The sequence below is a fragment of the Sinocyclocheilus rhinocerous genome, unplaced genomic scaffold (genome assembly GCF_001515625.1).
Source record: "Sinocyclocheilus rhinocerous isolate Xijiao unplaced genomic scaffold, SAMN03320098_v1.1 scaffold534, whole genome shotgun sequence".
Taxonomy (NCBI): domain Eukaryota; kingdom Metazoa; phylum Chordata; class Actinopteri; order Cypriniformes; family Cyprinidae; genus Sinocyclocheilus; species Sinocyclocheilus rhinocerous.
Genome location: NW_015646352.1, coordinates 1,736,193 through 1,751,539, shown reverse-complemented (window position 1 = coordinate 1,751,539; position 15,347 = coordinate 1,736,193). Strand labels below are relative to the sequence as shown.

The 15,347-nt window shown below is 37.5% G+C and overlaps 1 protein-coding gene across 2 annotated transcripts; it reads left to right on the top strand.

Moving 5' to 3' along the window:
- Positions 1-1,057: 1,057 nt before the first annotated feature.
- LOC107707429 (dnaJ homolog subfamily C member 24-like) lies at positions 1,058-12,482 on the top strand. 2 transcript variants are annotated; one of them, XM_016511425.1, is made up of 5 exons: positions 1,058-1,137; positions 1,504-1,615; positions 6,413-6,551; positions 11,123-11,191; positions 11,272-12,482. In XM_016511425.1, the coding sequence occupies exons 2-5, from the start codon at positions 1,508-1,510 to the stop codon at positions 11,403-11,405; spliced, it is 450 nt and encodes a 149-aa protein (XP_016366911.1). In that variant the 5' UTR covers positions 1,058-1,137; positions 1,504-1,507; the 3' UTR covers positions 11,406-12,482. The 2 variants fall into 2 exon arrangements, with proteins under 2 accessions (XP_016366911.1, XP_016366912.1); XM_016511426.1 differs by lacking the exons at positions 11,123-11,191; positions 11,272-12,482 and adding an exon at positions 7,313-7,513.
- The last annotated feature ends 2,865 nt before the right edge of the window (positions 12,483-15,347 follow it).

Genomic DNA, 15,347 nt, shown 5'->3' with positions numbered 1-15,347 from the left:
AATTACTTCATAATAAACAAAAAATGGGGAAACATGCATTGACAAACAATCTGGTTTCTCTGTTACGTGTGGCTTCTATCAGAGTGCTCATTAAAGACTTTGTTAATTAGCAGCTGGAGACAGTGGCTGAGGTGTGCACTGTGTGATTTTTCTTTTTTCTTTTTCTGCCCTCAGTAGACAGTGACACCCAGGATATTTTATATAATTCCCAGCACAATTAACAAACATCCACCAACTTTTCTCGCAACCCTTGTCACAATCACACATATACTACCGGATGGAAGTGTTTTGACTCATTTTGTCAATGTAAAATCTCACTATTTTGTGACATCCCTTTGTAATAGCCTATAATTGTTGCATTTTCTGTTTTAGCTCAGTTCTATATTTGAACAATAATTGTTTAAAAAAATGCTTTCTATCAGGATTAATTTTTAATTTTTTTCGCTGATAAATTGAAATAGGCTACCATTTGGATTTATTTTAAGTAATTGTAAAAATACACCAATTATTTGTTTTTCTGAATTTCAATCGTTATGCATGTCCTGTCATATGTTTCCACCGCTAACATATTTATACCAAAGACTAGAATACCCTTAAAGGGACATTGTTTATACCTATAATCCCAATAAAATGCGATTAAGAACCTTTTTTGTTTTTCAATACATTGTAAACAAAAAAATTAAACAAAAGCGAAAAAGTCTGCTTTAAATATTTGAAATTAACAAGCTGCAAACAAAACGCCTCTTTGCCTTGAGCATAGTTATGTATCTATGGCCTTGAGCACGTGACGTCTGTTTCCATAGATACAGCAGCGTGCCTGCGCTCCCTTCACGTGTTTTTCTCTAAAGCATCCGTGTAGAAACGTTTAAGTTGAGGAGTTCCGCCATCTCGAGATTTATACATACATATAAATACATTTAATTGTTGAAGTACAAACATAAGTACAAATAATTTGTTGCCCATTTTGTGTAGTTTAATTATACTTGTAATTACAAAATATGGCTTTTTGTTAAATCACACGTGTTTCTGTCAGGGCGTTAAAGAGCGAGGCAAACACTCACACGGGAAGCAGCATGGACTGGGAGGGACGACGTTCATGACAGCTGCCTAGAAGCTGAGAAAACCTCTTGATATTAGGTTAGTAAGCGAAGCGCGACAGTTTCCATATACGATACCATCCTGCAATATATATATATATATTACACTTTTTATCGCTTTGTATGCTGTTACGGTAGTTATATGTGACGTACAGTACATCTTGTCCACTGACTGCTAAAAACAGTTTAAAATATAAAGCTATTGACTGTTAACTAATCATTATTTAAAGGGTTAAATATGGGGGTGTGTATGTTGTGAATTAATAAGTACATTACCGTGATATATCACATTACCGAATACCGGCACAAGTCTAGTAGCGAATCGTCCTGTACTTGACTCTGGTTTTGAACACAATTCATGCTTTCCTGTGTATTTTTTTTTTTTTTGTATTTTGTATTTTTTCAGGATTATGGCAGATTCCAGTGGTCCACAGAAAAACTGGTACTCAATACTAGGTGCCTGTCCAACAGATGACATACAAGAACTGAAACAGAAGTATCAGAAGCTCATCCTCATGGTAGGTGTTCAGCAAACTCAACCCTCTACGGACACCTTGGCAATTGAAGCTAATATTAGACATCATTTAGTCGCCCAGAGTGAAGATTAGTCGCATATGCGAGTGATTTACTCGCAATGTAGAGGGTTGAAACTGTTTTAAACATTGATAATAAGAACCAGTGTTAATAATAGAGCAGCAAATCATCATATTAGAATGATTTCTGAAGGATCCTTTGACACTGAAGACTGGTGTAAAGATGCTGAAATTCAGCTTTTGCCATCACAGGAATAAATTACATTTTAATATATATATTAAAATATTAAAAAGTTATGTTAAATTGTAATAATATTTCACAATATTACTGTTTTACTCTATTTTTGGCCAAGTAGTCAAGCATTATATGATAATCAAGTATTATTTAATGGTAGAACTTTAGTAATTAGAATTAAAACCATGTATGAATTCATATTAGTCATTTTAACTGAACTTAGGACTGGTGCTGCTGATTTACTCTATTTTTGGCCAAGTAAAATGCAGCCTTGCTGAGCAGAAGAGACTTCTTTCAAAAACATAAAAAAAATGATGTATATAAATGTACATTTTTTTTTCCTCGTGGGATACTTTCAACCAACTTTTGACCATAATGTAGAGATTTGGTCCTATATATTACAGTCATGCAGACCAACAAACAATTTTCAAAACATCTGAAATCACAAAATTAATTGCAGTTGTTTTTGGTTTTAATGTATTGATGCTCATAGGTTTGAAAATCGTCTAGAAAAATGGTAGGCAGTTTGGAGTCAAAAAGACTGTGAACCACTGGCATAAATGCAATTTAATATGTTATTCAGTGCACGTCTACTGAGTTCATAGTGATAAAATTCATAACCGAGATAGATTTTGCAGATTATGCTTGATTCTCCCATCAAAGTTTCCTCCAAGGGCAAATTGTTCTTGCTAAATACGAGCTTTGAAAACATATGCACAATTAATCAATGGCATCAGTATTTCTCATTAATACACATTGCAGGTTGACTTATCCCAGTCAAGTTATACTAAAGCTGATTTGTTTAATCCCAAACCCATTTTAATTACAGCAATCGCATAACACCAGTCGATCAATCAGGATGTGTGCCGTGCAATTTGTAGAAGCAGTTTGAAGAGGCCGAACCAACACCTTATACAATATACAGCAGGAAATTCATTGGTAATGAAATTGATAATGGTTTGAATTTTTTTTGCCAATCACAGTGAAATGAATCAGTGTATCATGACAGAAATGATATCACATATCTGTTTCTTCATATTATAGCCAGACAGTTGAACAGGAGTCAGTTTACTGATTCAGAATCAACCTCACAATTTGCATTACAAGAGTAACCTCAGGCTTAAACCAATCCATACTGTTGTACTACTGTTTGCAGTAGGTCAATGTCCTGCGTTCATTCATTCTGAGATCAGCCTGACAGTAGGTGGCAGTAGTGTGATGGAAGTAGCCTTTGTGCCCCCTGTCTCCTCTCCTCCTTCTCCATTGAAGCTGAGAGCGGCTGCAGGCAGCATACCAGAGTCCAGCTGAGGATGTGGCAGTGCTCCCTTCGCAGCCACTGAGAGATGATGATGTATTGTTAGAGCTGGCGAGTGCTCCAAATTGCCCAGCCTTTTATATTGTGTTCCTGCTCTCCAAGCTCCATTAGCCCCAGTAAATGAATATTTTACAATGCGTGCAAAGAGACAGCAATTAAAGCGTGTAACTCCAGAGGGGCAGAAGGCCGGGTCGCTCTGACAGAGCACCAGCCTCTCGTTGTGTTATGTATTTATGACAAGTACCTGAACCACACAGCCTGGAAGTTGTAGAGTGACACATAGGAAATGTGTGATTACCAGCTTAGTGTTTGTAATGTCAGAATGAGTCCTAAGAAGACTTTGGATAACAGTATACTAAGCATTACCATTAAAATCTAGCTGTTTTAAGAAAGTTTCCCCTCATATGCACTGAAACAATTAGGTGTAGAAATAACAAATATGTAATCAAATTTATTAAATAATGTTATTATGAAAAGAAACATTAATAAACCATGCCTAATACAACCAGGGACATTAAAAAAAAAAAAAAAAAAAAGGTAATTTTGCTGTTTTTTTAATTTTATTTTGTCTTTGAGCAATTTAAAAAAATATATAAATTTTTCTTTACAAAACAATGTGGTATTTTTACATTCAGGCCAGCATTTCTTCATCTATCCATCAGACACTAAATCAAACGCTCAGTTACGACAGACCTGAAACCTAGTTCACAGGGATTGTCTATTTGACAAAAGACTACCCAGGGAGATGTTTGTGGAGCAGCGGTATGTGCTTGCCAGGGCTAAATTGCACTTCACACCTGTGGTCCTGACTCCTCAAACTTACCTACAAAGAATAGAGGGAAGCAAAACCCTATCTCCAATTCCGCCACTGGGGAGAGAGTCTAATTCTCTGGCAGAATCTGGCGTCCTGCTGGAGGTAACTGAGAAATTGTGCTGCCAAGCTTGCTCGACCATTCTCAGGGTTCAGGAACAGAGCTGTTTTTATGTTTCTGATCTGGCTGAGAATAGATGTGGACATATTACTTTAGCAAAGGTGGTGTTTCAGATTTACCACAGAATTAAGAACAGCATTTCCGATATTTAAACATAAGGGTTTGATTTCATTTGAAATTATTGTACATGCTGATTTAAAGTTTCACTTTCAGCTCAGGTTTTCACTTTAGCTATTTAGCTTTGGTCATTCTTTGATCCTCTGATCTGAAGCGTCCTAAACACAAATCGATTTAATCCCCTAGTTCACAGGGATTGTCTATTTGACAAAAGACTACCCAGGGAGATGTTTGTGGAGCAGCGGTATGTGCTTGCCAGGGCTAAATTGCACTTCACACCTGTGGTCCTGACTCCTCAAGCTCACCTACAAAGAGCAGAGGAAAGCAAAACCCTATCTCCAATTCCGCTACTGGGGAGAGAGTCTAAGTCTCTGGCAGAATCTGGCGTCCTGCTGGAGGTAACTGAGAAATTGTGCTGCCAAGCTTGCTCGACCATTCTCAGGGTTCAGGAACAGAGCTGTTTTTATGTTTCTGATCTGGCTGAGAATAGATGTGGACATATTACTTTAGCAAAGGTGGTGTTTCAGATTTACCACAGAATTAAGAACAGCATTTCCGATATTTAAACATAAGGGTTTGATTTCATTTGAAATTATTGTACATGCTGATTTAAAGTTTCACTTTCAGCTCAGGTTTTCACTTTAGCTATTTAGCTTTGGTCATTCTCTGATCCTCTGATCTGAAGCGTCCTAAACACAAATCGATTTAATCCTCTTAGCTGGTATCCTGTGCAGTTCCTAATCTTAATGTCTTTTTTACTCTAGTACTTTTAATTAAACTGAGATTTGAGTGAAGAAGGATGCTTTTTTGCATTTTACCAATTTGAAATCCTCCTCAGAATGTAATAGTGGCATGTGAAAGCGCTAGTGCTGGAGTGAACGCACTCCCAAAAGCCTTCCATCATTTGGATGGCTGCAATGAATGATTTACGTCAATATATTTAAGGATCTTTCCGTTAAAGCGCATCAGCCCCTCTTTTTCATATTCGAGGCGGCGGAGCGCTTTGTCCTCTTTCACCAACACTGTAATAATGCCAAGAAATGGTTAATGATTCTCTCAATCAGGAAGTTAATTTTAGGCTTGTTGCTGCATTTGCTTTTCTGTCCCTCTTCTCATCGCATTCTGACCGCCCATTAACAAAGTGAAAACAACAACAAAAACACAAACAGAGTAGGGGGGGGGGTGAACGGGAAACAACGGAAAACGGGCACCCTTAAATCTTAATTAGTTTTAAACGTAATTGCTTGAAATGATTAGTTGAATTCAGTCTTCCTGTTACTTAAAATTAAAAATATAATCGCTGTGGACAGTAATTGGCTTGCCCCGGATTGTCGGTTATTGTATCCCAGTGTCACCCCATGCATCATTACCCGACTTTGGCGGCGGTGCAGCTTCTGAACTATAGCGACCAAACAAAAACACAAACACACACATGCAATTCTCTGCTCGCCTGTGCCAGAGCATTATCAGAATTTGGTTGAATGCCTCCTCGAAAGGATCTAAGTTGTTTTCCGTTTGCCCCTTTCAACCTTGCTCTTCTCCAGTGGGCGAATGAAGAGCCCCTCGGCTCGGCTGACCTTCGACCCCCACTAATCGATAGCCACAGCCTGCGCTCTGTAGATTCCTCAAGGAGAAGAATAACTCTATACTGTAAGAATCCATCCAGGCTGGAAGGGACTGTCAAAATAACCCCTAAAGCTCTCTTAAGGGGGGCTGCATTAGACTTCTGGGTAAAAAAATAAATAAATTTTCTTTTAGTGAAGCTGTGATGTTACAGTACGAACTGTCATATTTTAGGATGCAAAGTGGAGATCGCATTAGTGTTTTTGGCTGGAGGACAGAGGCGACCTTTGCCCTTCTAACCGTCCACTCTGTCCAGTCTTGTCATTGAGAAGACACATCTGTCCTAACTGATATATATTTTGCCTTTTTTTGCACCATCGTTTGTATTAGTATCCGTGGTCTGCCTTCTCTGGTAAATTGTCCAAAAGCATGGCTAGTCCATTAGCAAATTCTCCATGAACTTCTGTCAACTGTCGTTTTATTTACATTCTTAGTCTGCCTTTTGTATCTCCAATCATATTGTCAGTTTCAGTTGTGATTTAATTAAACATAATTGTCCAAATATAATACTTTCAATAAAGCAGGACTGTCATCAATCTCATCACTCAATTTTGATTCAGTTTCACCCGGACAAGCAGAGACCGGACGTATCAGAAGGTGAAGCAGAGCAGCACATGCAGCGATTCATTGATGTCGACCAGGCTTGGAAGATCTTAAGTAATGAGGAGAGCCGGAAGGAGTACAACCTCCAGCTACGGGGTACGTTCCCACCTGTCTATCCTCTCATGGGCTCTCAAGTATTGAAACCATACTAGACTGAAGGGATTTGGAGGAATTAGTGGTTTAGATGGGCTATGATTTATTGAATTTCATAAATGCTCGGTAAATGCTTTTGATAAGTGACAACCCTTACGATTTTTCGCCTGTCGCTTAAAAAAATGGGCAACAAAATCCAAGTGAAAGGAGGGTTCTGAGCCATATTTAGGGACCAAAATATCAGAGACATGAGGTGGGCTTTGGTTGATAATTAATAGCCTAGCACCCACCCAGAATCCACTAGCAATTTTGGTTTTATCCACTGTTGAAACTAGACTGTTTTTAGAAAGATTATATTTAGGTGTAATGGGCTTTATTGTATCGAATTTTGTAAATGCTCAGCAAAACATTATTGGACAATTTGGACAAATCTAGTTTATGCTAAATAAAAATGTTAAAATTCATCATCAATTTCTGTTTGTCATTGTTGATAAAAATGTATTAAAATCATAATTGTCTAGCCCTTCGGGGCAGACGACTAAAATTGTCTGAAATATTTAAAATACCAAAGGAAGTAATGAAAACAGAGCCGTTGTCTTTGGTCTGGACAGATGCTTCCTTACAGAAGAGCATAGCGAGAATTGTGGGTAGTAGAGGAGGAGGGAAATAAAGAGAGCGAGCGAGAGAGAATGTAGGTCAGGTCTGTCACACATGGCCAATTCTTACATGAAGTGATAGTCTGTTTCTCTCCTCTCTCGTCTAAGGAAAAGCTCCCCCTAGCCTTCCATTAGGACCTTCAATAAGTGTACATCCAGGGTCCTGTGTGCCATTAACTGGGGAGCTGTGGCATCGCCTTTGGGGGGGGGGACACAGTTTGCACAGCTACTCGCTAACATAGATCGCCACAGCCACAGAACTGACATTTAGAGAGTGTCCACAGAAAAGCCAGGCCTCGACTGGGCTGCACATGCAGGAGTGATGGAGTTGACCTCATCAATTAGATGCGGTGACTTTATTTCCCATGTCAGACATGCTTTGTTTTGACTTCATATGCATGTGTTAAATAAAGGTTTGCCTTTTATTGTAGAAATATTTATAAAAATGAATTATTTATTAACTATTTATTTTTTAGATATTATGATAACTATATTATATGTCAAATGTCTGTTAAACTTTGTGTGTATTATAAATTTTGGCTTACAATTAATGTAAAATCGGGGTCTCAAATTATACCAGTCCTCAAATAAACTAGCTTGCATGCTCATATCCGTCCAAAAAGTTTGTTAAATACATTCTCTGATGCCATTGCTTTGTCATTTGTTCATTTCTTTACTATCTCCTATATAGTGTATGGAAAAGAGAGCAATTTTAGTAATAGTTCATCTTGTTTTACTCTGTGGTATATTTTAATAAGATATAATAAATAAAATAATTTAAAATCAAATCAATATTTTATTTTATTTTTTATATTTTATTTAGTAAATTCAAAAAGTAGGGAATGCATGATAAATAACCATACCATTTTGGTTATTTTCTGATATTACGTTTTTTTTTTTTTTTTTGATTGTTATCGGTCCATATTGTATTTATTGACTGATATTGGATATTTAATTTAATGCTCTTTTCCTCTATTTTTACATTTAAATTGCCGTTGCCATCTTCTAATGCTCATTTAAAAAATGTAAACTACAAATTTTAGAACACTGTTTAATGTATTCATTAGAAAAGATCAAAATTAATATTACAGTGTACAGTAATGTTGTGATGCCTAAAATTACTATTGTATTTTATTTTTCTACTGATTTTATTTTTATTTTTTATAGTATAGAATTTTAACTGACTGTTAATTGGTCCTCACTTATCACGTGATAATAATTATCAGTACATATAAATATTGGTGCATCTTTAGAAGAAAAGAGTCTGCACAGATCATTTAACATAAACTCTACTGTTGATATTTTAGTTTAAGGGGATATTAAAAATAATCTCGGCTCCCTACTCAAGCCTATATGGTCTGCTTTAATTAAGTTTGGGATTGATTCTCGGCCAGCTCAAAGGATATACTAATCCCCATCTAACTTAAGTAGCCTGCCCTGCAGTCATTCACTAGACATCGAAATGTGTGTCAATATTGACCAGACATGGTTTGATGTCAAACACTATGGCTTCTATTTAAAAGGCCACATCTGATTGGGTTAATCTTTCGCAGTTACAAAATATATATAGTATTTATAAATATTCATGCACCCTTCTTATCAGGAATGTATTCAGTCATGAATATTCATCAGCAGAGTCTTATTCATGTGTTTACTTGTTTACTGTCATAGGAGAAGTCTTTATGCCTCTAATCAGTTTATGCATCTCTGATTTAATGACCGAGCGGAAATGCATCAAGGGATAGCCATGCATTCATTACTGGAGGTTATTCTGGGGTACTCTGTATAGTGTGAGGTAATTAATCAAGTTGTTTGGTTGCGTAACTGAAATCTTCCCTTCAGTTCCTACTTGCCATTTAATTTTTGCTTCATTTTATATCCGAATGAGATTCATATTTTTGAGGTGAATAGAGACACATCAGACTACTTATTTCAATGACAGAGCTCATTTCTTTGTCTCATCAAGTTATTTTTTGTACCTGTAGGGAATGAATGATAGAAATTAGTCGCAAGAACTGAAATGGCACCTACTTAGGACATTCCTTAAAACGAATTAATAGAAAGCATGATAAAACGCTGCACTCGCACCTGTTAATTACCAATATCTCAGACAGGCTGCCAGAAAGGGACAAGAACCATTACGTGGAAGTGTTGCGTCTCAAATTCCTTGATTCGTTATGAAGCAACGTGATCTAATTTCATTCTCGCCATTTTGACAATTACTTGTCATATTGCACTTTTTCACAGACAGTTTTAGTTTCAAATTCACTTATTAGCAGCCTTTAAAGCAGAGCCTTTTGAGATGCCCAGCATTCCCTGCTTGAATATTCAATGAATATTTTAAGACAACTCATTTGTGTGTATTCATAGCAGCAGTAGGAGACATGAAGGCTTCGCTAGGTCATGCTAAATGACCTCAGATGACTTCGCAGCTTCCCTTTTCCTAAATCTCTTATAAGTGGAACAACGGCCCACCAATTAGGGCTGAACGATTAATTGCATTTGCGATAATATCGCGATATGACAAATTTCGATTTTTCAATTGCAGAGGCTGCGATTACACGGTCACGTGACAGGCGAGAGTAAAGAGGTGTGTTCGACTTGAAGATCAGATCGGTGTATGACATCAAAGTACGGCGAGCGAGAGAAAGCATAAGGAGACGTCCGCGCTCTCTTATAGCTCTCTCAGTACTTTGATGACACACACCCATCGGTCTAAGCAGCGCTGCTTCAAGTCGAGCGCGGGCCATCAGCAGAAAAAGAAAATAAATAAAACAGTAAACAGCCAAAGGACGTAATTAGAATGGGAGATGGATCGGTTTGTGAAAGCAAAGAGAAAAGCCATAGATGAAGTCGCACAGACCCAGGCAGATGCTGGTCATTCAAATGCTAAATGCAGAAAATATGACAAGGCATATCTTGATCTCGGCTTCACTCACCGTGTCTATACCGGACACCACAGTTGTCGCGTCGCACCGCAACAGCTCTACACTGGACACGACAAAGCGACCGTTGCAAATCATTTTAACTTTGTGTCAGTACGTCATATTTTTCAATGTTTCAAGTGATGCAGGTGTTTTTTTCCCTGTAGGTTTTTTAAATTAAACAAACATAAATTTTTCATAATGTTTAGTGAAATTATTTGGTAGTGTAGTGTGTTGGTCATACTATACAATGATTTATAGCTTGTCTTTGTTGAATAATACAGAACATAAAGAGCTTTAAAAAATAATAATTGCATATTAAATCGCAATCGCAATATTGGTAAAAAAAATCGCAATTAGATTATTTTCCAAAATCGTTCAGCCCTACCACCAATCCTCCGTGATTATTGCTTAAATATTTCAACTAGCAAGGATTGCTCTGGAAACTTTTTACAGATGCTTTGAATCTTCCAGACACTTTCTTTCTTGTAAGAGCTCAAAGGTTCAGGATGTGGCCTGTTTTTTTTTTTTTACAAAAATTCTAAGAATTTAATGAATATCTGTAAGGGTCTGAGATCACATCATTTACACATCTCACAACTTTTTATGGAGTTTTTGTCTACTGAATTTATTTATTTTTTCTCAGAAAGCCATTTCATCAGCTGAACAATCGTAATTTTGTTAAACAACAGTACAGTCCATTGAACACACTGTACAATTTTGAGAAAAAAAAAATTCACAGCCCCATTTTCATTCCTGTCAAAAATTAAATATGGCACTATTCTAAGGTCAATGTATTTATGTATGTTAGTGGTGTATTAGCTATAATGTATTACATTCCTCTATGCAATGCTGAAATGCAGTGCTAAAATGAAGTGGTCCTTGAGGAAATACTGGTTTGTTTATAATAGAAAGATGGAATATTGACTAAAATTTATTGCTTCATCCTGGACTCGATCGTCAATTTGACTTCATATTGCATTTCTTTCTGCAGCACTTGAACTGAAACAGAGCTGGCCAGTGGACGCTCATATAACCCTCAACGAAATGAACTGGGATTGTGGTAAGTGATCTGTCCTCAAGCAGTTTACTGGTTAATTTTCAGTCTGTGTTAAAATGATAAGGCATTCTCTTCTGTTTCAGACACTAAGTGTTATACGTACAGCTGCCGCTGTGGAGGAGAATTCATCTTAGAGAAGGATGACCTACAAGAACTGGAAACGATTGTGTGCTGCGATTCCTGTTCACTCAGCATTGAAGTTAAGAAGGTTACATGACACTTTGGATACGTTCAGCAAGTTTTTATTGGACTATTATTTAGCTCTTTTAAAATGGGACATTTTCTATGGACACATGGTAGATTTTAACAGGAAGTCAACCTCATTCATAACTGATTATTTCTTTATGGTCTTTTAATGGTCTCCACATAGATCCTCAAAGCGACCACACTGTAAAAACCTTCCCATTTTCCATTTCTTTTCTTGAGTAAGGATGCAACATTTTCATTCACATGTACCTTACAGCAAGTGCATCACCTAATAACCAGAACTGGTTTCAAGAATTGGGTCACACCAGACTCTCACTGTCTCAGAAAGCCCTTTGGTTGTTTCCTCTGAGCTAGACGTGCTCTTTTACGTACCAGACGCTTACCAAAATGAAAAAAAAAAACATTGTTTGTTCCCTAGCCCCCTCCTTTCTCCCCTGTGTTTGAGAGGACCAGGCGGCTCAGTAACCTCTTAGCTCTAGTCAACTTTGTTTGCATGTAAATAAATGCATTTTTTTCCTCCTCCGACAATGAAGTCACAAACTGCCTCCACACATCACTGGTCGAAAAAGGCCCTCCAGTTAATGATGAGCTTTTCTTTGCCTTATTGTTCTCCGGCCCACTCAATTTTGGGGGGATCTACAAGGTTGCGGCATTGGAATAGGGTCATTGCTTTATTAAACTTCAAACAGTCATTAGGCTGTTTGCTAAAATCTGTCGTCCCACAGTAGAAACAGCTTGATCGGGGCAAAACCACGCTTTTCATCAATGTCCTGAGGCCTGAACCGAGGCTAGACCTGCCAGTGGACCAGCAATGGACCGAACTGTAATCGACTGTGACATCAATTACAGATAATCTCATCACTTTTGAGAGTGGGCTTGTCAAAGCTCTAATTAAGTCCTCAGTTCCCACTATATGTGCAGACAGGATCAACAACACATTATAGTGCAATGATAGACATCATCATTCTATTTTTGAGGGGAGCTAACTTTTAACCTAGTGTGCACTTGTGGGTCTGGCCAGGCAGTAAGGCTGCTGTGTTCGTTTGAATGATTGCCTCTTTACGTCTGTGTATGTGACTGTAGATGATGAGGATAACCATTTGCATGGTTATGATTTTTTTTTATTTAATTAGTTTTTTGTCACTTCAGTAAACTTTCTTTTTTTAAATGTAGGTCAACTGAATTATTTCAGTGTTTCATAGTTTCTTAAAAATAGATCAGATTTGTGTGTGTGTGTGTGTGTGTGTGTATAGATAGTTTTGGGTTGAGAAATGAGAAAGCTATGTTTTTTTATGTTAAAAATAATCTTTGCAATGTATATTCTATTGGCTAATGCAATAATGTTTTCGACCAAATTTGTAAAGATTATTTCAAATATTATTTAAAATTAATTGCCGATACCTGACCAGGACAGTGGGTGCAATATGAGTACATTATTGTGACTTTGTGGGGGAAATTACATCATAACAAACTATTTAAGTGGAACCTTGACTCTCCCTTTTTCGGTGACTGTTCTCCCGTTATTGTCCCCATTGACTGTGTGAACCTGGTAACCTGAAACCTTTGTCAAAGTAAGCAAGACTTTCACTGATCCTGGTTCTTGTTCACAGGTAGTTTTGAAAAGAGTTTCCTTTAATGCAGAGCCTTCACTCCAAGGAGCAGGAAGTGAGGAGCTCTTTTTTTTGAATGAACTTTAATCACCTTTTTTGCCCTCTCGGTTTCTCATTTAATGCAGGCATAATCTCAGTTGAACAGAAGATCTTTTTAACTCCTGTTTCAGTTAAAATCTAATGGCTTCCCTGTTTTAGACAAGAATGCGTATATGCCTATGTCAGATCAAAAGTGTCCAGCCAAATTTTCAGAGTTACCTTTTGGGAAACCTTGAGCCAGATGGCAGAGAACATAAAACATAAAATTAGAAAATATCTCAGTCTGTTAGCCTTTTAAATATTCAGAATTCAATTTAATTGAAACTGGTTAATAATAGTACATTTGCATTATTTTAGATCTGCATTTATTCTACCCTTTTACAGGATTTGTACATAATGGTATGTTCCTTTTGATATGATGATAAGTAAATATGCCCCAAACACATGCTAAAAATGACATACTTCACCTTAAAGGTGGTATCATTTTGCCTCTACTTTTGGTGGATGAACTCTGCTGAAGATGTTTGATGTCTCTATGCTTGTGTTGTGGTTGTCTGGTTTGCTTATGACTGGGAGTCTTTCAGAGAGCCAGAGGTTTACTGCCTATCTCTTCATCCTATCCATTCAATTGGCAATAATGCTAACAGCCCTCATGCAATGCTAGACCTCTTTGGTTGTGGTTGTGTCTGTGTGTGTGTGTGTGTGTGTTCCAAACTAAAGCCTAAAATGTGTTTTAACGTCATTATTGATGAGGACGGTATGATCTTTGAATAATATTGATCTTTAAATGCAAGATATTTCAAGTGTACCTGACGTATACTTGCAATAGTTCCACTTTAGCACAATCAAATATACTTCAGTATATCTTTAGTTGGACTTCAGCACTACTTCCACACAATAAAAGTGCAAAAAGTATAGTTGTTCCACTTTAGCAGACCTTAAGTATACCAGTGTAGTATACCAATAATACAATTGCAGGGCATTTTTATTAAGTACATAAATATGTAAATGCATTTGTAGTATACTTAGCATGTTAGTGCTAAGTGTTTCACTAGGGAGTACAGAACTAAACTTATATTCAGTGCAGATTAAAAAGTGTGACAACTAGCCCTGGTCTCTTTTATTATCTATTATTTGTGGTTAAGGAAAATATCAGTGCATGTGTATGGGTGAAATAAACCTACAACTCTCTGCTCTCTGATTGATGAGATTTTACTATACAGGAAGGTTGTCTCAGTAAATAGCATTTATATGACTCACCAGCTTCTGAGATGCACAATTGCAAAATGTCCCATCTGTGATTTGGAAAAACTGCTCACTTGACATTTCTGCTGCATTGAGGAATTAAATCTGAACTGAAGCAACCTTCTTTTACCCTCTTCCTTGATCTTTCCCTCATCTTGTCCTCAGCCTTATGTTTCAGTTTGTTCGTTTGGCGAAGTAAGGCAGTTTAATTGAGCGAGGTTCGAGTCTTCACAAACTGCAAGGTAACAGAGAGAAATCGATGGAAACAGAGGCATGGAAAAAGGAGATAACATTGATTTATCTACCATCGATAGGGCTGAATCACTGAATTCCGCTGCCAGGTGAAACGTGTGCTGTCTGCCAACAGGATCTGAAAAGGTGTCAGGTGGTCAGAGGACACAAACAGAATGAGGGAGGGAGAGAGAGAGAGAGAGAGAGAGGGAGGAAGAGAAACAGACCAAGTGGGATACAGTTCTATTAAGCCAAAATATAACCTCTCAAAATACTTAAGAAACATCATAGGTACGTTTTATTCCGGGTTAACAGGATTCTTTTTATTTATTTATTTTTTTTAATTTTTTTTGCTGTAATGTGTAGACCTGAGCTATGTTCTTGAAATATGAATTGGTGTGTTTGAATCATGACTGTTTTCTTTTAAAGGCTATTTACACATTTGTTGTGAAAGCAGTTGCCAAGGGGAGTCACAATGCCACAGTGTCCCCAATGTGCTCATAGACTGAGCAAGTGACAGCACTGGTGCACCCATGAAGCCACCTGGCCCTCAGGTGCCCCCACCCCACCGTCACAAGCCCGGACATGTCAGGACCTGGTTTTAAAAATAACTCCTGCTTGTTAATCAAGCAAACCTGCCCCCAACCACTACGCCAAAAACACACACCGTCCTCCCTTGCCAATAATTATGTCATCCTGCTCGTCACACACCTTCATTTGCCTGTTTTTTTAATGTTAGCATGTCATACAAGTTGGCAGACTGATGGTTTTTGTGTTTAGACAGATAGACTTTGAAAAGGTGCAGCAGTAATGTCTCAAAGGAGGTG